The sequence below is a fragment of the Lissotriton helveticus genome, chromosome 5_1 (assembly GCF_964261635.1).
Source record: "Lissotriton helveticus chromosome 5_1, aLisHel1.1, whole genome shotgun sequence".
NCBI lineage: Eukaryota > Metazoa > Chordata > Amphibia > Caudata > Salamandridae > Lissotriton > Lissotriton helveticus.
In genome coordinates, this window is record NC_136065.1 from 862,999,939 (window position 1) to 863,022,144 (window position 22,206).

A 22,206-nucleotide genomic window follows, 5' to 3' on the forward strand; every position below is an offset into this window, starting at 1 on the left:
GTTAAGAATTTCCAATGAAGAGTGAATATCAGCTATTTTGGTTAGGAAAAAGTCAGCAATGTTGTTACATAACATCTGTGACTCATTCACAGAGTTAGCTGACTTAGGGACAGAAAGGGAGTTTATGGTTTTAAAGAGCTCCCTAGATGACCTCAGCCCAACGGTGATCTTATTAAAGTGGTTCCTTTTTTCCTCCATTATAGCTTTTTTGTATTCCTTAATCGCTAATTTATGTTGTATTTTCTTCGAGGCATTGGGCTTTGCAAGCCAGGCCCTCTCCTTTTGTCTGCAGATCTGCCGCAACACTCTAAGTCGCTCAGAATACCAAGGGGCCGATGGGCTTTTTCTGGCAACATAGTGCCTTTTCGGGGGTGCTAAGATGTTCATGGCTCTCCCCAGCCCATTAGACAAGTTCTGAGCAGCCGCATCTGGGTCACATCTCGAACAGGTACTGGCCGGTGGAAGCAAAGGAGCTAACGTATCATTGTTAACCTCTCTAAAGTTTCTTCTAATCTCCCATGAATTTCCTCCGGATACAGCTGCCACAGGCATATTCAAATTGAAAGGAACGGCCAAATGGTCTGACCACGTAAGAGCAATGGGGGTCTCTATGGTGAGCCTATCATCATTCGTAAAGATACCATCTAGCGTATGACCCGCCAGATGGGTTGGACTCATAACCAATTGGTTAAACCCATATGCCTTCAGACCTTCCACAAGAGAGGTTGTGTCGGTGTCCTCAACCTTCTCAAGGTGAACATTAAAGTCACATAAGAGAGTGAAACACGTTCTATTCATAAAGGGCTCTAATAGAAGAGGCATATCGTTGGTGAATGCGGAACGGGGACCAGGCGGCCTGTAACACAAAATGCCAGAAAAAGATGTAGTGGAGTTCGGCTGTATGGAAAAGTACAAGGCCTCCAACTTATCCGAGAGAGATGATAGCGGGTCAATGCGGCAGATAAAATCCTCTTTACAGAGAACCCCGAGGCCACCTCCTCTCCGCCGCTCACGGTCGAATCTTGACCAAGCATAGCCTTCTGGGATTGCATCCACCTGGTCAGGACCAGCAGCTTCAGAGCCCCAAGTCTCCGTAATGAAGACCCAGGGGGGGTCTCTAGAGAGGACGAACTCCCTAAAGGCTACGTTATTTTTAACAAGCGACCTTGCGTTAATAAGAAAGCCCGGTTTCATAGGGGTAGGTATATGCCCCATTTCTATCTGTGTGCTAGATTTTTTTACTTATATACGCTCGTTTAGTGTCTATCTCCAAAGGAGCGGTACATTCACAGATTATGCTCTCCGGACCTCTAGTATGAAAACCGGGGCGCAAGGGAGGTTTGAGAGATAGCAATGTGGCTCGAGAATACAACTCACATTTTGCAGCAATAGAGAACCGAGGAGCAGCGACTCTGGCGCCTCCTTGGCGCTGACGGGCGCAGACGAGTACTAAAAGGAAGGGGTCCCAGTGTATCAAGGGAACTAATTAAATAATTGAGAAGTAATCATTCAAAAGACAAATGTTTTCAGATCCACACGGTTTAATTCACAGTGGGATAGAGTATCATATACACATAATAGAATGCAATAAACTGTATTAACGTCATACAGTGCCCCAAAGTGGGAGAGGGAACGTGATAGTGAGGATAGCGTGAAGTGAAGGGATTAGGTGACAGTAAAATCAGTTGTTTAAGCATATATACGTGACACCAATGCGGTGGCAACAACTTGTATATCACATAATAACTTGTTCGAAAACAGGCATACTACACCAGGTACAGCATATATACAATATTGGTGAGTAGTTGCCACAATAAAACCAAACAGTCGACGTTTCGACCCTCTTGAAGTTGCAGGATCGTTTTAACCTTGCTGTAGGGTCTTCATCAGGACCAGGGGGTGGGGGCAAAGGACCTAATGGGGATATAGTAATTCCAAATTAGAGGGTGGTAATCAACCTCTGAATTAACACATAGGTAGAGACACAATTGGGCTTGGGTTGAGCCAAAAGTTGACCGACTTACATCATTAGTTGAAAAATAAACGTTACGTATGCAGTTAAACCAGATTTAAGAATGGGCCTGGAAATGGGAAACCGTACGGGCCGCTACAACAGCATTTGCAGACAATGGCACCCCAAATGAGACCATCCAACATATCTGGAGGATATGTATGTACATCACCATGCAGTAAAAACGACATAATCCTTATGGAACAGAGAACCACGTGCGCCGCTACAAATGCATTAGCAGACAGCGATGACACAAAATTGAGTGCAAAGGAGTTGGTTAAAAACAAGCAGATGTGTCGTAGGGACCTGTATTTGTGGCCGGAGGTCGGCATGAATCACTAACGTTTGGATTAAAACATGAATTGCTACAAGAGGCAGTGCGCATTCACGTGGCCTACTGTAGATGCCGCGCGTGGTGGAGCCGCCGAGTTAATTTAACTGGGAACATAGTCTATATTATGCACAGGGGAGAATGGCTGTACAGGGCCATCTGGGAGACGCTTACCGCAAGTCAGCGTGTTGCTTGGCTCTCAGACGGCGGATACAATGAGTTGGAAACAAGTGGATGAATACCGCATCTGTAAAAGAGCGAGCAATGTAAACTAAGGTCCGACAGCGGCTGATTGGGAGATCCAATTCAGCCACTTTGCGATTATAAGCACAGCGCTTTGGTGAACAATTACATTAAAATGGAAAGACCGGCAGCTTACCAGTTAGCGGCGGTACATCGGATGACACTGAACGGGATTGCACAATCGTCAATGGCAGGCTTAATGCTCTGCGGGATGGGTCTGTGGGATAAAAATGTTATTAAATTAAATAATTGGGGCCGGTCGCGGCTATCAGGGAGGAGCTGCGGGGCCGGTAGACGGAATCATCCCACATGTAAAATAAAATAAAATGAAACGGGCGGCTTACCGATTTGGGCGGCAACAGAGTATCGCAGTGACGGGCGCAGACGGGCTGAACTCAGGCGTAACTCCGGCGGGAGTCCGGCGAGCCCGCTGCGCGTTAGCATGACCGTATTAAATAGAGGTCTAGCGTCCTTATGACGACTAGACCGTCGACCAAGATGGCGCCGCCCGGCGTCCTTCTCTCCCCCAAGATGTCCGCCGGAGTGGAGATGATCGAGAAGGGACCCGCAAAAGAAGCGGTGGTTGTATCCAATTATAGTGCAAGCAAGTGGCCAAAAGTTAAAACCAGGGGAGAAGGAAATACAAATTAAAGTAAATCACAAAAGCAGGATTTAAAAAAAAATATTGCAGCAAGGCTGGCAAAGTTGCGGATATAAGCGCAGCACGCTCTGGTCAAATGTTTGTGCCACCGGTCAGTTCTAAAGACTGGCCATCTAATTTACCCGCCTTAAATAGAGGTCTAGCGTCCTTATGACGACTAGACCGTCAACCAAGATGGCGCCGCCAGGCGTCCTTCTCTCCCCCAAGATGTCCGCCGGAGTGGAGATGATCGAGAAGGGACCCGCAAAAGAAGCGGTGGTTGTATCCAATTATAGTGCAAGCAAGTGGGCCAAAAGTTAAAACCAGGGGAGAAGGAAATAAAAATTAAAGTAAATCACAAAAACAGGATTTTTTAAAAATATCGCAGCAAGGCTCGCAAAGTTGCGGATAGAAGCGCAGCACGCTCTGGTCAAATGTTCGTGCCACCGGTCAGTTCTAAAGGTCATCACACATTGTGATGTTAAAATCCCCTCCAATTATGAGTGTACCCGGGGAAAGGCTTAACAATTGAGTGCCCGGTTCCTTAAGGGATTCTCGTATTAAGGTTGGCGGGAGGTACGCAGAAATGATGTTCAAGGGACGCCCCTCCCAGGTGGCCTCCACTAAAGCAAAGCGGCCCAGGGGGTCGGCCCAGCACCGTGAGTGAGTGCAAGAGTTTTCCTAACTAAAATCCCGGTACCTCGGGACCCAGAGGTAAACCCCGCGTGGACCAGAAGCTTATAACCCCCTCTCTGTAGCGCCTGACAAGTGTTGCCAACCAAGTGTGTTTCTTGCAACAGAACAATGTCGGGGGAGTGGCGCCTAAGGCACTGAAGGACCACACTTCATTTTATTTTGTGCCCTAAGCCAATGACGTTCCATGTAAGGATAGTAAGGGATCTAGAAAGTAGTTGAGTCATGACTGTGAGAGTGGAGGGTCAAATAGATGGATCGTCCGGGAAGGAACCACCTGTGGCGGCCAGGCCCCGGGATCCCTTGGAGCATGGGACTGATTAGAACATGTGTTCCTCGGGAACTGGGTAACAGACAGGGCATCAGGCTATGCAACATGGAACCTTGGACAGCCAAAAAAGCAAGACTAAAGACGACTCTGCTGAAGGCACACGGATAGATGCGTGAGACTAGATGACCATAGGAAACAACATAATAGCAACAAAACATTGCCATCCCCCCCCACCTCACACCCCTTCCCCCCCACCCTGCTTCCCTGCCCGCGGATTCAGAACTATCCACACCCCAACTAGGCAGAGGGCCTGTCGCCCTCCCACTCGTAATTGGGGTACTAGGTGAGCCGCCAGTGCCACTTGCCCGACTCAAAGAAACACTATGAATATTATACACTTGTAAGATCATATCATAAGACTTATGCAACATTCACATAATAGAAAAGTTACTTGTCAGTCAGCTGGTGCGGCCCGATCTTGGCCGAAGGAAACAGGACCCAGAAACAGATGTCAATACGAAAGGAGGAAGCCAATTGCCTCGAGAGCCGCGTATCAGAGACCACAGTTTTTTTAGATAAGGTCCAGCACAGCAGGGGGATGTCACTCCACTCCATCAAGAGGACCGGTGAAGAGTTCTTGACTCTCTGGCATATGGTCTACTTGTGAGGGTTCATCTAGCGCAGATCGGCTCTGCGGAGATCCTCCGACCCTACGCCAGCCCTCCAGCCAGTCCCACACCTCTTCCGGCGAGAGAAAGAACCAAGTTTTCCCATCCATCTCGACGCGTAGTTTAGCAGGGAACAGCATGGAGTATTTGACGCCCTTATCTTGCAACGCCCTTTTGACCTCCAGAAAGCTGCGACGCCTCGCCTGCACCTTTACCGTGAAATCCGGGAACATGGAGATGCGAGTGTTTTCTAAAAGAAGAAGCGGGCCAGACCTAGCAGCCTGAAGTATAGCGTCTCGGTCTCTAAAGTTGAAGACCCTCGCGATGATGGGGCAGGGGAGGGCCCCTGGCTTGGGTTTACCGCCCGGGACCCTGTTTGCTCTTTCAATGGAGAAGTAACTCGAGAGCTGTTTCGGTTTAAGGTGCTTCGTAACCAGGGACTCCACAAATAGGTCAGCTGAGGGCTCCTCTAGTCTCTCCGGAACTCCTAGGATACGGTTGTTGTTCCGTCTCGCCCTCCCTTCATAGTCGTCCAGCTGTTCGCTCATCTGCTTCTGTTGTTTCTGAAGCTGGGCGACTTGCTGCTGAAGCGTAGATGTATCATCAATCAAGGCCGCCGTCTTGACCTCCACATCCTTAACTTTAGTGTCCATTTTACGCAAGTCAGCACGCAGGAGAGTCACCTCAATATTCACGGAGTTAATTCGGGTCTCAAGAAAGGAGCGGACTCCAGCGATGGCCTCCATTACGTCCTCTAGGGTGAGCGTCTTTGCCTCCTGCGAGGGGGACGCGGGCTTCGGATCTCCCGGGGGGGCAGTCTCCCTGTTCTCCCCCCTGGTTCCCCAAGAGTTCTTGGTAATCTGTCTCTGATTTGGGGGTCTTGACCCGTTGCCGGACGCCATTCTACTTGCCCAGCGGAATCCCAGAGCAATCGGGACGAGGCGGAGCCAAGATAGAGGATGGAGACCAGCACTCACCCACGACGTTTGATCCGATCAGGAGCACACTCCACAGCACCACCGTAACCACTCGCTGCGGCACCAGCAAGGCACACCTCGCGGGTGTCCGCAGGCACAGGCCGCCTCAGCTTCCAAGGGTCCGGACGCAGAGCGTGAGGCAACTCAGGAAGATCCACGGGGCACACGGGGCGGCCATAGAAGGGTTCAAGCCCACCTGCGTGGAAGAGCAACCGTGTGTATCAGGTCTCTGTGGAGCCGCAATTTGACAGTGGGTTCAAGAGGGGAGGGTCGCCACCCAGGCGCAGAATGGAGGCGCCGATTGCCAGGGCACTGAAGGGCGCAGCGCCAGGAGCGCCACCTCCGCAGCTGAGCAGGGCCAAATGACGGGACAAGTGCGGCGTATACAATAGGTAAGTGTCCATCTCTCCCCAAGTAGGATCATATACAGTCCTGGTCCCCGATGGACTCCACAACGCCGGAGATAGTACCTCAGAGCAGGCCCAGTGCAAGGTCGGTGAGAACAGGAATTCTCCAGAGCCCTCGGGGCACACCTCCCGCAACTCCAAGTCAAGCCCAACTCGCAGGCTGCAGGCGGGGGGGGGGGCTACAAGTCTCTGCGGGGCAAGAGGAAAGCGCACCTGAGCTCCAAAGACGAAGGGCCCCAAAGCCAGGGCGTCGCGTGAGTGGCGCCCCGGCGCACAAGCAATCTCCGCAGCACCTACTCCACTTAGGCCCAAGACAGCTGCAAAGTCACTCACTAGGGGTCTGCCTCGTCCCAGCAGGATTGAAAGGAGGTCCTGCGGGCGGCGACGAGGCAAGACGGGTTTCGACCCAGATCCGGGTCCAGCAGGCGAGATGTGGGCGAACCGGAGATCCGCAGATGGCAGGCCTCAAAGCCGGGGCGTCGCGTTAATGGCGCCCCGGCACGAAAGCGATCCCCACAGCACTCTTCCACTCAGGCCAGGGACAGCTTTCCACAGTCTTTCAGGGGGCCGCCTCATCCCGGCAGGGCAGAGAGCAGGTTCGGTGGGCGGCGGGGAGGCGAGACAGGTGAGGTCCAGACCCCGGTCCGGGTCCTTTCACACCCAGCCGAGACTCAGGAGGCCGGTCGGGACTCCGACATAGCCGCCATCTTGCGGGCCCCGGGGACCTCACGAAATCGGGTTCCACCTGCCTCCGAGGAGCCTCGACAGGGCCAGCACTTCGCACAATCAGGCACAGTCGGTTCCGGACGGGTTCTCCCTAATGGCAGAGGAGTCCCCAGTCTGCGAACGGATCTATGAGGCGGATCGTCGGGCAAGGGTCGGGAGTCGCGCTAGCAAACGACCATTCCCGCCGGCTCTCGGCCACGCCCCCACGAGGTAGTAATATTAAAGTAGACCAGTCCGATGGTAATAGCTGCACTGTGGCCCCCACAATATTATTTACCAGCAAGTAGGATTAGGTGGCAGACCCAGTTAATCTTGGGTAGTCCTGCTTGAAAGTGAACCTGCAGTGTTACACTTACTTTAATTACCAGATCCACCACGGTTACGCCAGCTTTTCATTTCATGTTGCAAATAGTAGAACCAAGGGAGGTGGCCCTATCCTGTCTCTTACTGTCGCTGATGGGCGAAGGACGGGCCCGCCCTTGGCCCAGGCGAGCCCGCGCACGTACCGCGCCGCGGGAGCCCCGCCGAAGCTTTATGCGCTGGAACGGTATGGAAAGAAAAGAACCCAATGCCATTGTGGAGAAGCCCAAAAGACCTCGGATAAACCCACCACTCAACATGGTGTGAGAAAGCCCACCGGCCGAGATGCCCTCTGTGAACCCACAAGCGAAGCGAGTTAAGACACTCATGTGAAACAGAGAAAGAGGGCCATAATATAAAAAAAGCCACAGAGGAGATAGCCATTCAAGTTAATCTTACAGATGGCCCGAAATGAAATAAAACGACAAGGCACTGAACTCCTTGGAAATAGTGGTCCAGAGGCAGGAGTCCCACCAAGGGAGCATTAAAGAGAAATTCGTACCCTACGAGGTCAATCTGCACTGCCCTAATGTGAACAAACCAGAATGTCTAAACCACCCTCTTAAGACGAAGATGCCCAAAGATGATTCAGAAATAAAACTTTCACATCAAAAGAAAACTGTATTAATTGATGCTGGAACAATCCAATCACCACAAGAAGGTAAAAAGCTAACACTGTACCCAGAGTATCTATCCCAAGGTAAATGGGACATCCTCAACAGAGGAAACCTCCTAAATGTATTTTCACACCTTCCAGGACTAGAAAATATAAAAACAGACATTGAAAGTGTCTCTTTTATCGCCCCAGAACAGGGCCAAATAAATGAGACCACGGTAGTAACCTTCTACAGTAAAGACATAGCCGCAGCCCTACTGTTGAATAAAGATCGTCTGGGCGACTTGGGCATTCAGACAAGTCTTGTGACCAAAGCTAAATACCCTGCCTTTCTAAAGGATAGAGTCCCAAGTGCCTTAAAGGATCACAACACGCCAACCTTGGCTAACAGTGATATAACCAGACAGCTGCCTACTTCAGTTTTGCGTGGCTCCTTAGCGGCTACCCAAACACCGCCTTGGAAAAGGAACCAGTTTCAAATAACAACATCTAGAACAGGAGGCTCCCGCCAATGTGCGCGTAAACGACAGAATTCTCAAGGCTGGTCCTGGCTCTCCCAGGCCTTAGGGTGAAGCACATAACACCTCAAGTGGACATAAAACTAGTGAAGATACTGTTCACCTCCTTAGTATCTGTTCCTGGAACATCCGAGAACTAACAAACGAAAAAGCTGAAAGAGTAACGACATCTCTTTTAAAAAAACATGATATTATTGCCCTGAAAGAAACCTGGTCCTTGCAATTTACCGCCTGGGAGGACTACACTGTTTATGAATCCCATGCAATTGCATCTCAAGTAGGCGGTCGTGCATCAAAAGGCGTATTAATTGCTCTTAAGAACAACTTGGCCCTAAAGGTCTCCTCAATTTATGAAGGGCAAGGTGACTACATTTTCATTAATATTCAGTCATAACCATTGGGAAAAAATAATGCCAAACAACAAACTATTATCCTTGGTTGTATTGATCTACATCCCTCTAAAACCAAGCGAGAGACAACTTTGAACAAATTTCTCCCCATCTTGAGAGATCTTTTTGAACACTTCCCGAACTATATCTGGCTAATGATGGGAGACTTTAATGCCAACCTAATGGAGACAAGCTTGGACCCCTCCCTACTAACCTCACTGGACAATCAAATGTGGGCTATCCCAGATATAAAGTGCCAGTACCAACGGAAGGATAATCAAGGGACAAAGGTGGCTGTAAGCTTAAACCAACTAGGGATCCTTATTTTAAACGGTAGACTGGAGTCAGACTCACTCGCCGCTTACACCCATGTATCTCCGTTCAGAACGGGTACCTTGGATTACACATGGATCTCGGTCACCCATTTCCAATTCGTTGGAAAGTAATCATGCTGTTTTAACGTGCAAAGTTCTATCCAAACAGAGCTTCCGCTCAAAAAACAACCTGATTGGGAAAGAATCAACATTGGATCCTATTAGAAAACTAAGGTGGACTTTGGACCAACAAGAGGCAATTGAAAAGAAGGTGGTCAATTTTTGGGGAAACTTGAATCACAGGTTTAGCAGGCAGCTGACGACACCACTGGGAACAGATAGTGGTGGACCTTAAAAAAAAATCTATCTGTAAAGAGTGTTAAAACCTCAAATTATTACCCTTCATCTATACCCCACCGCAGCGCCCTCAAGCACACTATGCTGAGCATTAAACACAAATTAAACACCTTATTGCTGCAATGCACACATACCAACATAGATCACAAATTCCTACGGGAGAAGATATTGACCACCCATAAAGAGTATAGGAAAACAAGGTTCAAATATAAAAGGATAAAAGAAGAACAGCACTGGACATTTGCCTATTAAATTATAAAATCAAAGGATCAAAAGAGATTTTGGAGCTGGGTAAACAAGATTGCTAGACCAGGCCAACCATCCACCGTAACAAATGTCTCTCCCACTGATTGGTAGGCCCATATTGAAACTCTTTACTTTGAGCGCGACCAATATAATTGGTGTAACTATCATAGCTCTACCACCCCAATCCCCACACTGGAACGTCTTCCACTATCAAGATCGCTCCCAATCAAGTTGCCCTCATCAAAAAACGAATGCGTCCAGGAGGGGCCCCCGGCCCCAATGGGTTACCAATAAAGATATATAAAGCTTCGACTATTCAAGACATGCAGAATGGACGGACCCATTCCTGACTCTTGGCGAGGTTCTTTCCTCATCCCAATTCACAAAAAAGTTCAGCGATCTAATCCCGATAACTACCGGATGATTGCACTCCTTGACGTCGATGGGAAGGCCTATGCAAGCGTCTTATTACAAGAACTGACCAGTTGGGCGGAAGACCGTAAATTAATACCTTTTACGCAAACTGACTTTCAAAAGGGCTGCCACATTGAGGAAAATCTGGTTTGCTTAGCCCACATGTCTGAGGTTACACTCGCAACAAAGGGAAAATCGCTGTTCTTGGCATTTATCGATTTCCAAAAGGCATTTGATAACGTTGTCCACCCCAGGCTCTGGGAGAAATTGTTCAAATGTGGTACTCCGCAGACCCTCCAAAATGCCCTTATCGCACTGTACTCCGATACTAGGGTCAAAATAAAAGTCTCCGCTGGCTGGTCTACAACCAACAAAATCATGACCAACAGAGGCCTAAAGCAGGGATGCATTTTGGCCCCTCTGCTCTTTAATTTGTACCTCACAGATTTACCGGAGTGGCTGGCCCGCTCTAAAGCTTTCCCACCAAGAATCACATCTGTTAAAATCCAGGTAATGCAATATGCAGATGATACGATTCTACTTGATCAAACACAGGTGGGCCTTCAACGACTTTTTGATTCCTTGGCAACATATTGTAAAACTAATGCACTGAAGATTAATATCTCTAAAACCAAGGTGATGATAGTCTCAAGACGTCGAGCAAGACAGCGCCCCTGGTACATCGCTGGGAAACCTATAGAGGTAGTCACCACATATAAATATCTTTAAGTCTGGATAGACCACAGAGGGATCCCGGGTCCGCACATCGCTGCAATGCAAAGTGTGGCTCGCAGCCTGGACGGGGCCTTCTTACGAACCAAGAAAGCTCTCCATTCTCCAGACCTCACCCCGTTAATTAGAGTGATAGATGCCAAATTACTATCCACAATAGTCTTTAGCGCCACTACTTTTAAAGACAAAATGTTCACTTGGTTGGACAGAATGCAACCAGCCTGTTTCCGCAGAGTGTTTCACCTACCCAATTCGACCTCTCATGCCCAAGTCCGTATGGAGTTCCGCTTGTTCTCCCAACATTGGATTATGAAAGCAAGGTTCTTCGCCTACTGTGGAAAAACCAAAATGTCTCACCCCTCCACACTAAAGAGCTGCATCTGGTTACTGTTAAATAACCCCAGCACTTCCTGGAATAAGTTTTTAACATTCTGCTTGGACGCATTAGAAGCACATGATCTATGGGCGAGCTCGCTGCCCATAGGGGTTGCCGCCAAAGCTCTGACAAAAACAGGCAAAGATACTCACACAATCCATTATCCGTGAAAAAGCTATCACATGGCAGCTGTGCGTCAAAACTTTATGATCTTAAAACCCTACCACACTATCTGTCATCCTCCATGAAGCCATCAGTGAAACAACAGTTAATGAGACTACGCTTTGGACTAATCCCCCTCGTGGCGTACAAATATGGACGGAGGTACAAGACCGATATGTCCTCCCAGTGCCGCTTTTGTAACAACGGGGAAGAAAACTTAACACATGTCTTGTGCATCTGTAGAACTTTACTCCTCCTTCGAACTTTTTGGTTGCGCCCCATCTGTAGAATTCTTAACGTGCGGACATGCCAAGAAGCCTTAGAGGAGAGTATGAAGGGGGAATCTTTATGATTAAGTTTAACTCAATCTTACCGGCAGATAACATCCATGAACCTCTGTTGTGTCTGCTATGAATTTCCTTTACTTTTTCTTTTAAACTGAGAGCAGAAAGTGCTTTTTGTGTTCTTTTTTGTATGAATTGCAATGATTTTAATTAATTGTGCAAATAAATATATCTATCTAAAGAAAAAATAATTCTTATTGCATGAAAGAGTTTTTTCACCAGTCATTCCTTTTGAGGCATCAGATTCACAACTGAAATCATGGACCTTAAGGCTCAGATTTTTTGGCTGCAAGTGAAAATTGTCTCTTGCAGCCATATAGTAGTGTAGTGAACTCAACTTTTTTTTCAGTGTACTGTGCCCACGGTCTCTATCGCAAGACCCACAGACACTGCATTCCTAGCAATGAGGCAATGTAACATTTTGAGCATCATTTTGAACTTTTCATTGGCTTAAAGCTCAGGTAACCTTCCACAAAATAAAGACGTGCCCTTTCCTTGGCATCAGACTATAAGTCCACCAGTTTGTGAGAAGCAAGAGACTGCATCAGGTGCTACTGTTAAACTAGAACTTTGCTTAGAGGTGTGACTTTGCTTGTTTTTGTGTAAATCCATTTAGTGATCGAGAAATTTTCATTATAAAAGATTTAAGCCGGGTATTGACGGGGTAATTGAAGAAAGACTTTTGTTGATCTTGACCATTATTTTGCTAATCCTTCAAGTAGCCGGATCTTTGAATGGATTTAATGATCCAGGCCATATGATTGTCTGGCAGCAACAAAAAAACACTGCGGTTGCATCCATTACATAGGCCTGCATCTCCCATGCCCCTCAGGTGCAGCTGAGAATGAGAATATTGCAATGAAATCTACATTTTCCTTGGAACCAATTTTATTGAGTTTTCTCAGGAAAGACGCCCCTTCCTGCCTTAATAAGCAAATTATAATGGTGTATTTAAGTTGAGTGTGGAACAATTCAAAGCCTTTAGGTTTTAGTGACAAGCACATCTCTCTTGTGTAGGTGTGCATAAGAAACACAACACCTTCATTTCTGCGGATGTTTGACAAAGTAAATCTCCTCATAAGCCTACTTGAACCTAGAGGAGTAGAGTTGGCTCTTGGGCCTGTTATTCTAAAATTTCAGAGGAGGTGGGTGCATTGGTTGACAGAAATCAAAACCACTACTTTTTAGATAAAGAAGAAATGTGGGTGATGTTTGTGTTGTTCCTACTCATACACAAATACATTGGTCTATCAGTGTCATGCCCTTCTCTGTGTGACATTTTCGGGTGGCTCAGTTTGAAAGCCACAACTGGTCTAGAAGTCTTTGCTTCCCTGTGAGACTTCCTCTGTCTCCAGCTTTTAGATGTTGCTCCAGCTCTCTTTTGGTGTAACAAAGTAAAACATACAACTGGTGTTGACCTCTCTACTTGCCTTTGAGACTTCTCAACAGGATTCGGCTGCATCTTTTCAGGCTTTAAATCTTCAGACTCCATACCTGTTGATCCAAGTGCTTCAACTGTGTTTTTGTAGCACTATTTTGTGCTCTGCAGGGTTGAGGCGCTAGACTCATCGGGTACAGAGTTTCGGTTCCAGCATGTGCTTCACAGTTCTTTCTTAGGTACCTAATTAAGAGATCAAAATCAAAGTAAAATTACTTAGTCAGAGATTCAGTTTGCATCCTTTTGGTGCATTTAGAAGTTTCGCACTTGAAGACTGAGTTTGAAATTAGTGCACAAACTCCATACTAGTACCTAGTATTACAGAGTTTTCTAGGGAAGTAACATTTTGCTAATATTACTTTATTACTTTAGTAGAATTTTTAACAGAAATTGTAATATCCTTGCTTGTATTATGTAAACTGCACAATTCATCGTCCAGTTGACTACTAGTGCTGTACACTGCTTTGTAGAGAGAGCAGCAAAAGCCTCTTCAGCAGGCAAATAACCACGTGATACTTCATGGTGGTAGTCGTAAATTAGTAATTGGTGGACCATGCCACTGACCATGACTGCTGGACCAACGATGCCACCGTGCAGGCCAGAGCATTTCGTCCCATCACAATGCGAAGTCAATTTGGCGGGAATACAGAACTTGTAAGTAGATAAATTACAAAAAACAAAATGTGGAAGTTCTTCCAGATTTACTTCTCCGGAAATGAAGTCAGCCAGACATCACCTGTTAGCAGCCAACAATTTCAAAAGTGTCAACTATGTTGCTGGGTGGAGTTCCCCTAAAGAGGGTAATTGAAGGATGCATTGTGTCTGCTTTGGCCATTAACCTTTCACTTTGCTTTCCCACTAATTCAGTTAGATCCAAAGAATAGTTCAGAGTATCTGTCAGCCCAGGGCACGTGTAATCTTGGTCACCTCGCTCAGATTACGCCTAGACCATTACCAAAAATGGAGAACCTTCTGTCACAATCACAACACAGGGGAGCAGTTCCGCATCCCGACCTGCTCACCCATCAGTTTACATGGCTGGAACTTGAGAGGTTAGTTTTATTTCAGTACTGTCTGCCTCCTGAAGTGGCGTGTGTACGTACTCCTAAAGGCTTGGTGACCTTTTACTAAATAGGCATTCTTCAGTGGATGAGTTTCTGAATGGTACTAGGAAAGATTCTTAGATGCTCATTTTCTGAGGTTGTTAACATCCTTACATTTTCAGTTTCTTCTGCTGAGATGAGACTGAATATAGAGACAGTGAAAGGATAGTTGGTGAAAGGATAGTTACTATTTCATCCTGCCTTCGATTCCCCATGTCAGTGATCGGTTTTGTGTTTTTTAAACTGCTGGTTAAATATATTTCTGAAAGGCCTTAAAAGTGAATTGTCCCCATGACGTTTTTGTTTTTTACATGGCATCTTATCTAACAGCGCTCATGCGTTCCCTATTTGAGATTTCGTGCTCTTGTTCGGGGACATACACAACTTGTAGGGCAGTGCATTTCTAAGTCATTACTTCTTTCTGATTGTAGTGTAGGTGAGCTGCAGCCTCCCATGGTTCACTTTTTCCAAAGACCAGATCAGTTTACGGATCAATCCATCATCATTACAGAAGGTTGTTTCTTTTTTTGGGTTGATTTTTAAACCTTCTCCCTCACGGCTTGCGGATGGTGGCGCTGCACCAAGACAAGTTTGGGTATTTGTATCACTATATAAATCCACTAACATAACATAACAGGGTGGACCCAAGAAGGTCCCTCGGCCATTACATAAATAGGTCAGAAGAAATGAGATTTAAACAACAGGTGGGTGGAGTCCTCCGGCTTTAGCTTAAGAAGAACATACTCTTCAGTGGCACCGCTTGTGCATCAAGATCTGTTGTAAGCAGTCTGGGTATGAAACCCTCCATTTCCGGTGAAAGTATTAAGGGCTCATAAGGCTAGGAGAAATACTATACCATCTGCCCTTCTCAGTGTTGTGATCCAAGGTATATATCAGGCTGCTCCCGGGTCTTCTCTGCTTTCCTTCTCTGAGTGCTATACTATTCTTTGGACACCAAGGTGAGAACCCCCAGTGCTACATGTCCCCTTTCACTGTATTTTTAAAAATGTTTTTTTTTCTCTTAAACTGGTTCTTTTGTTGCGAAGCAGGAGTGATCATGGCATTATTCTTTCCCCAGAACTACTGTGACAGCCTGTAGACTAGTGCTTCCCAAACTTTTTAGAACCACAGCCCAGTTTTTAGAACAACAAACTTTCGAAGCCCACCTAGCTACAATGGACCTGAGGAGAGTGATTATTTTTTCATGCAACTAAAGCAGCGTGTGGTAGTGCACGGTCATTTATAGACAGCACATTTTCCATTTAAATTCCCTCTAAATGTACACAGACTTATAGTTTTGCTGATTAAAAAACTATTTGGCACACGAATAATATGTGGAAATGGGGTTTCCGTGAATATGTATCATTGTGCATCACCAAGCGAAGTGTCTTGATTTGTTTTGCTACTATCATAATCTTTGTTTCCATCATACTTCGGAATTGTTTAAAAAATGTGCTTTAATTTTGCTTTCCTAACTGCTGAATGTGTACAGTTCAGTTACAGGTATTTACATTTTTAGATTTCACAAAAATGACATCCTACAGCCTTTCCTATCACTTTCAGCCTTTCCTGTACCCCAGCAAGATTGTCACATAATTCACTTTATTTTTTTTTCTCTGAAAGCAAAGTGCAAGGAGTTTGTAAACACCAATCCCCATGTTAAAAAAGCAGCAATTTCTCAGAAGACCTAGCCTGACTTTTGACCTCTGTCTTTGAAACGCAGCAAACAGAACAAGATAAATACAGAATTTCAAAGCATCTTTATATATTGCTTGCACTTTCACGACCCCCAGCTCGTGACCCACCAGTTGGCCGCGACTCACATTTTGGCCAGGGCTGGCGTAGACCATTTCAAGTCCTAAGACGCAGTCTAGTAGAATAGAAACTACTTAAGTTTTTGTTCACTGTCTTTGATAGCATAGCTTGGATTTCTCCCTCTAGTGCATATTATACCGTTTCTGCGTCACTCTTTATGCAGTATGGTATGGTTGGTGCTAACGTACACAGGAGTGGCCAGACACTGCAGTCTGCACGTCTAATATCTTGTATTCTTTCTGAGCAGTCCTAGTGCTTCCATCTTAGCTGCACTTTTAGGAAATCCTCCATTGGGTCCCTTGCCCAAGAAAGGATCAGTCACACAAAGCTTATTTACACAATTTGCATCTGTTGCAGTAGAATGAATGTAACTATGAACAAGCACAGCTCTCTGAAACGCTGGATACAAAGACACTCCTTGTAGAGCACATAATCCTTCTTGCTGTACCTCCCTGTGAGGCGGCAGCTACATCAAGCAAGCTGGTGTGAATTATTCCCTTCAGTGGTTCTCTCAGGTTCACTTCAGTGTCTGGCTACACCTGAAGTTCCTGTCAGGAAAGTGTGACCACCACATCCACCATGTGGCCCACAGCCACTGGTGGCAGTGGCTGTGGGCCACATGAAGAGATATGCTAACCCCTGTGCAGTTTACTTGGATCCTACCTCCTGCCCTGAACTTGCTCACGGATAAGGTTACCAAATTAACTCCAAATAATTAGGGTCTCCATTTTTCAGCCCTGCTTTTTCCTTTAACAGCATATTCTATTCTTTGAGTTGTCAACTACACCAGTTGGACTAACACTCCTCAAAAAATGATTTGGGAAAGGAAAATCCCTGGCTGTAACATGATATTCCTGATAAAATAGAGCAGTCTGGTAAACTTGTCCACTGGGTTTCTAATCCTGTGGGTCTTGGTTATGTATACCACCTTGCATGCGTCATGAAGGTGGACATCTGACTTGAAGAGAATTGGAGAATATGCTATTGGTCGGTGAGATGCAGCCTAGTACTAAGACAACCAATCTTTTGAGATTTTCCCAGGTCAGGGCCCTCCTCTTGGTGCGAAGATTTGAGTCACACTGGATGAGGATTTCGTCCTGTAACCTGTTCTGGACATGGCAGCGAAGTAGACCCCATGGGGCTTCCCCCTTGGTAGTGCTTATGAGCACTGCTTCCCTCTAACTTGCTCTCTGTCTCACACTCTCTCAAGGAATTAGCTCTCAACTCCCTCAAACTATTAGACAGTTCTACATCCTCATACCATCTGGTAATCACACAGGCAGCAAATCGCGAAGCCATAGCGCCTTTCACTCATACTAAAGTATATTACATTGCCACCTCTTTCCTCATCCTTCCTTCCTAGCGGAGACACAAAGAAGTCACCCTCCAGGCTTCCCATCACATAGAGCGCCCTGAGTTCAGGTGAACAGTGTACTTTATGCTATTGCAAAGCCGCCTGTATGGACACTCACACATACCTGTTGGGACAGTTTGCCAACAGTAGCCTATAGTGTCACATAAGTAATGGTGGCACTCAGTGTTGGACCATTTCCACACACTTCCCTCTCAGCTCTTGCTCTGAGCTGCAATGATTGCTGTGAAAACCAAGGGGAATACTGGTGAAAAGCTTCATCTCTTCCAAGTTTGCTTTGTTCATCTCTACTGCTAGACAAACACATCACTGCTTAAAACTTTCCATTCTACAGTCGTTTGCATTTACTGTAGAAATGTTAATGTTTGATAGGAATAGTAGACAATCATATTGTGATATTGATATTTCATATGGGCGTCTTTTATGGCTTGTTAAATGTGTGATCGAAGTTTCAGTACTAGCACTTTTTAAACTGATGTTTAATATGCATCCTCTAAAATGTTAAATTCATTTATAAATACTTGATTTTCTTTTTCTAGAATGGTGAGAAGTCTCCAGGCAGCCGGTGGGAATTGATCAAAACCGCTCTGCAGCAAAAAGCGACCAAACCACAACATATAAAGGTAAACTTTTTTGGTGTAATTGATGTCACCCCATATCATTATATGGTTCAGGGACCAGGATTGATTAGCTGCACTGCACAGTAGCAGTGGGTTGTAACTTGGTGTCTCCTCCCTGTATGTTTTGCTTCATTTGCCGTGATGCTGTGCCCTGTCCGTGTACTTCCCTGATGTCACAGTGTATGATCTTATGAGTCTCAGAATGACAGTTGAGATCTTCAGAGGTTTAGCTACAGTCAAGTGCCTGATGGGCCAGCGACTTTTGTACCTGACTTGTACTCTCAAATGCTTGGCAATAAACTTTTCTCTATATATACCTGCATGCCTCCATTGTTCTGTACATGGGTTTGTCTGTTGACTTTGTTAATCCAATACCGGGTATTTGCTTTTACCCTTCATTGATAGGTAGGGCGAGAAATCCGCTCTCGCCTTGATCCTACTGTGTACTTCGAACAGCACCGGACAATAGGGAATTCCATTGGAAGCGCGGGTGAGGGCAAACAGTAAGAAGATAATGCCATCTAACTGCATTATTAGAAATATTAAGGAGGGAGATTAAACTCACTGAGCCCCCAAAGAAGCCCCTGTCATCACCTAGCATCACTGGAAGAAAGAATGAAGAAGTGTCGGGCTGCATTAGGATTTGTTTGTTTTATGTTCCGCTTATTTTCAGGTTTTTTAAAGGCTTACAGTAGAATTTAGCAGTTGAACGTTTGCCTTGAGAAAGCTCATCTGCAAGATTACCAGAGAGAAACACGTTGTTTGTACATATGTATAACTGACTGAAAATAAATGGAACATTAAAACTACTGAATTCTTGACCATCTACTTAGAAATCACAAGTGGGTGTCAAGTTTCTGTCTACTTTGAACTACATTGATAAACTGGGCCAAGGGTTTCAATCAGTTGCCAACATTGGCACACATACGTCCAGGATTGCATGAGATCTGTACTGGACCATCGATCAGTTCTGGCAACTTGCAACAGTCTATATGTCATTGTCAGCCCTTCCAAATTCAAGAGCTATTGACATGATTAGCTGACCCTGTCTGCATTTTATAATGCACCAGTCTGAGACCAGACCACACTGCCACCTCCCTCAGATAATTTGGGGCCTCTTCCTGCGAAGAGTCGTTAAGAAGCCCAGGTTAGATTCCCATTTAGATTTGAGGAAATCTAAATCCTGTGCATTGTTCTCACACAGTATTTAGTATAACTGGGATAACATTCCACCGTCTGTATTCCAATAGTGAAATGTCCTTTTATCCTGTGTCAGTTTTACATTTCTCCCTCAGCATATTTGAAATGTAGTTAGTGAGGGGCTTCTTTCCTAGTTAGGTCATTGCAACTGTTGAAAAGACATCAGACCCTTCCTCCTGATATATATCCCCTAGTGTAGAAATCCCTACCTTATTCCAAGCCACAAACCATGTAGAGTCCCTAAGGCTCAAAGTGCTCCTTACAGTTTTATATGCTTCATTGTGGCATCCCATATGATGCCATAATCATTTGATTCCTTGGCTTCTTCTTCTCCTACAATACTTTACAGTATAACTAGCGCTGAGGCTCAGTAATATCTTCTGACATCCGGCAGGGCCATTCCATTGCATGATAACTGTAGTAAGAGATCACGCGGTACCAAGGTGTAAATTAAGTTTGGATTTATTACACATGAAGAATGCTCACGACTTAACACGTTCTGTCTGGTCAAGGTCCTGGCAGCAACTGACAGAACTGTCACTACTAGAACCTTAGACTGGAAAGGTCCATGTGGAACTCATAAGGTTACAATACATCTACAGCTGTGCTTGCTAATAAGCTACAACGCTACCTACCACAATAATCATTGTGATACGCAGGCTTATAAAATCCTAGAGCAAGGTGCTTAGGGCTGTCTTTTCAGTCAAATGAATCCCTGATCCCATACTTGGGGTTCTGGAGCAGGATATCTAGTTGAGCAGAGTGATTATTTAATAGAAAGTGGCTGGATTCATCAGGAAAGAGGGAAGATTGCACTGTGTGCCACAGCTGACTGAAAGTGATAAAGGATTTTCATTAAATTTAATCCAAAAAAAGTGTGCCCTGTTGTGACAGATAATCCCAGCTACATAATACCCAGGAGTTTCAGCTGGAAGGGCCATGTAGTGAGCTGTCCTGGGTTTCAGAATAGAGGACAGAATCAACAGTTTATCCTGTGTCTTAAGCGTTTATTAAATGTCCTGATGATGTCATGCAGCTTATCTGTAGCAGAGCCTGAGGCCACGGCACAGCAGTATATCATCAAGGATATATGTTAAGCCTTGGTGTCACACCACCGAGTGCCTCTAACCAAGGTGTCTAGTCTGATTCAGTAGGTCTTTGGTTCAACGGTGAGGGAAAGAGTAAGGGGGACAACAAGCACCCGTGCCTAGTACCCCGGTGGAGCTTTAAAGTGTAGGATGGGACCCATTTGCTTTCATTCTGGACAGTGGACCCTTGTAGAGCTAATTTTGACCCATTATAGGAACTTCAGACTAAATATCATCCTGGCCAACACTGCCACTTTGAATGGTCTTTATTTAAATGGAGTTCCACACTTTTGCTGCTTATGGTGATACTATTTACTTCCGGTTCAGCTGCACTATGGCAGTTCGCTTTACAATTGTATGGTCTCCTGACAATGAGTCTTGAGGACCTCAATGACATAAAGCCTGATTGATCAAGGTAGGTTATTGCTTTTCTAACCTTTTAGGGTGTATTTGGTGAAACCTTGGACAAAACCTCAGTTTCCTCGTTTAATAACAAAATTGGCTCGTAGGAGGAGCAGAGCCCAGGTGCCGTTTGAAAGTTATGTCTTGTTACAGTTCTAGGCATGCTTGTCTGTTGACAACTTCCCGATTTGCTTATTGTAATACATTTAAAATGCATTGTGTAATCTTCACGGACAGTCCCTTGAAAAGTTGGACTTTGAGTTGACTGTGCTTCACTTTGGAGGTGTGATAGTGCCTCTACTGATTTCGTCATTTGTCAGCGTTTGGTTCATTTCTGACCGTCTAAATGGCCAGCGATGGGACGACGAGGACGTACTTATGAGATACTCATTTCACATTCGCTCCGAGCTGTCAGTTTTCGATGATAACTGGACTGCCTGCTCCTGTATTTTAGAGAAATCCTACTACAGCAGCAATGAAAATTCTGCATAATCCGGGTGGTAAAATATTGTTTTATACATTGAATCTGCTGGTCAGTTGGAAAGGGCACACTTAACATTGAATTTAAGACCGCTAATTTCTTGCGTGGGTTGTGATGTTGAGAACAAGCTGTAATCGAAATGTGTTAGTATGCAAGCTATCAGTGGAACTGCTGTTTAGCTGAAGCTTTTCTCAATTACACTCTTGTGTGCTTGAAATCAGCGTCGCAGACCTTCATAAGGTATCTTCGCCAGGTATTGATGCCGTACCAGCCACTGGAGCCACCAGGTGGCACTGGAAGTACCTCCCCTAGAGGGGGCCTTGACAGCCTCTGTCCACATTAAGAACAGATAAATGCTGGATTTAACATTGAATGAGAAAGTATGAAAAATTCAGGTGTCCCGGATGAATTACCCACTTGCATGGTATTATCAAGGATGATCTCCTTTATGGATTCACAGTGTGAGCCTCACCCCTATGCCAGGCCAGTACTTAGTAGTTTACGCTCTGCCTCGTAAACAGATCAATGGCTGCTCGGAACTTAGTTCAAGGTGTGCCCCCCTTTTCAGCAGCCATAAAAAGATTTCCACGTAGCTGTGTTGGCTGCTAAAGTTCTACTACTAGAGTTTTTTTAGGGACACGGCCTTAACACCATCGATGCTCATGACGAGCTGAGCTCGTCATGAGGCACGGCGCTCCGGTGCTAATGACGAGCTCCGCTCGCATGCAGGGATAATTCCCCTGCTGTGCTGAGCGTTCCACTGGAACGGGTGGGCTTATGACGAGCTCAGCTCGTCATGAGCACACGTGCGCCGTGCCTCATGACGAGCTGAGCTCGTCTTGAGCATGGGGGCGTTGATCGGAGGGTGAGCGGAGGCCATTCTTGCACGTAA

General features: G+C 45.8%; 1 protein-coding gene across 1 annotated transcript in view; it reads left to right on the forward strand.

The window, feature by feature from the left end:
• The window catches only part of PARG (poly(ADP-ribose) glycohydrolase), a 911,041-nt gene that overhangs the window by 252,642 nt on the left and 636,193 nt on the right, over positions 1–22,206 (forward strand). The window contains exon 6 of the mRNA XM_078643350.1: positions 18,063–18,146. Within this exon, the coding sequence (XP_078499476.1) occupies positions 18,063–18,146 (84 nt within the window). The remainder of the gene's footprint in view (positions 1–18,062; positions 18,147–22,206) is intronic.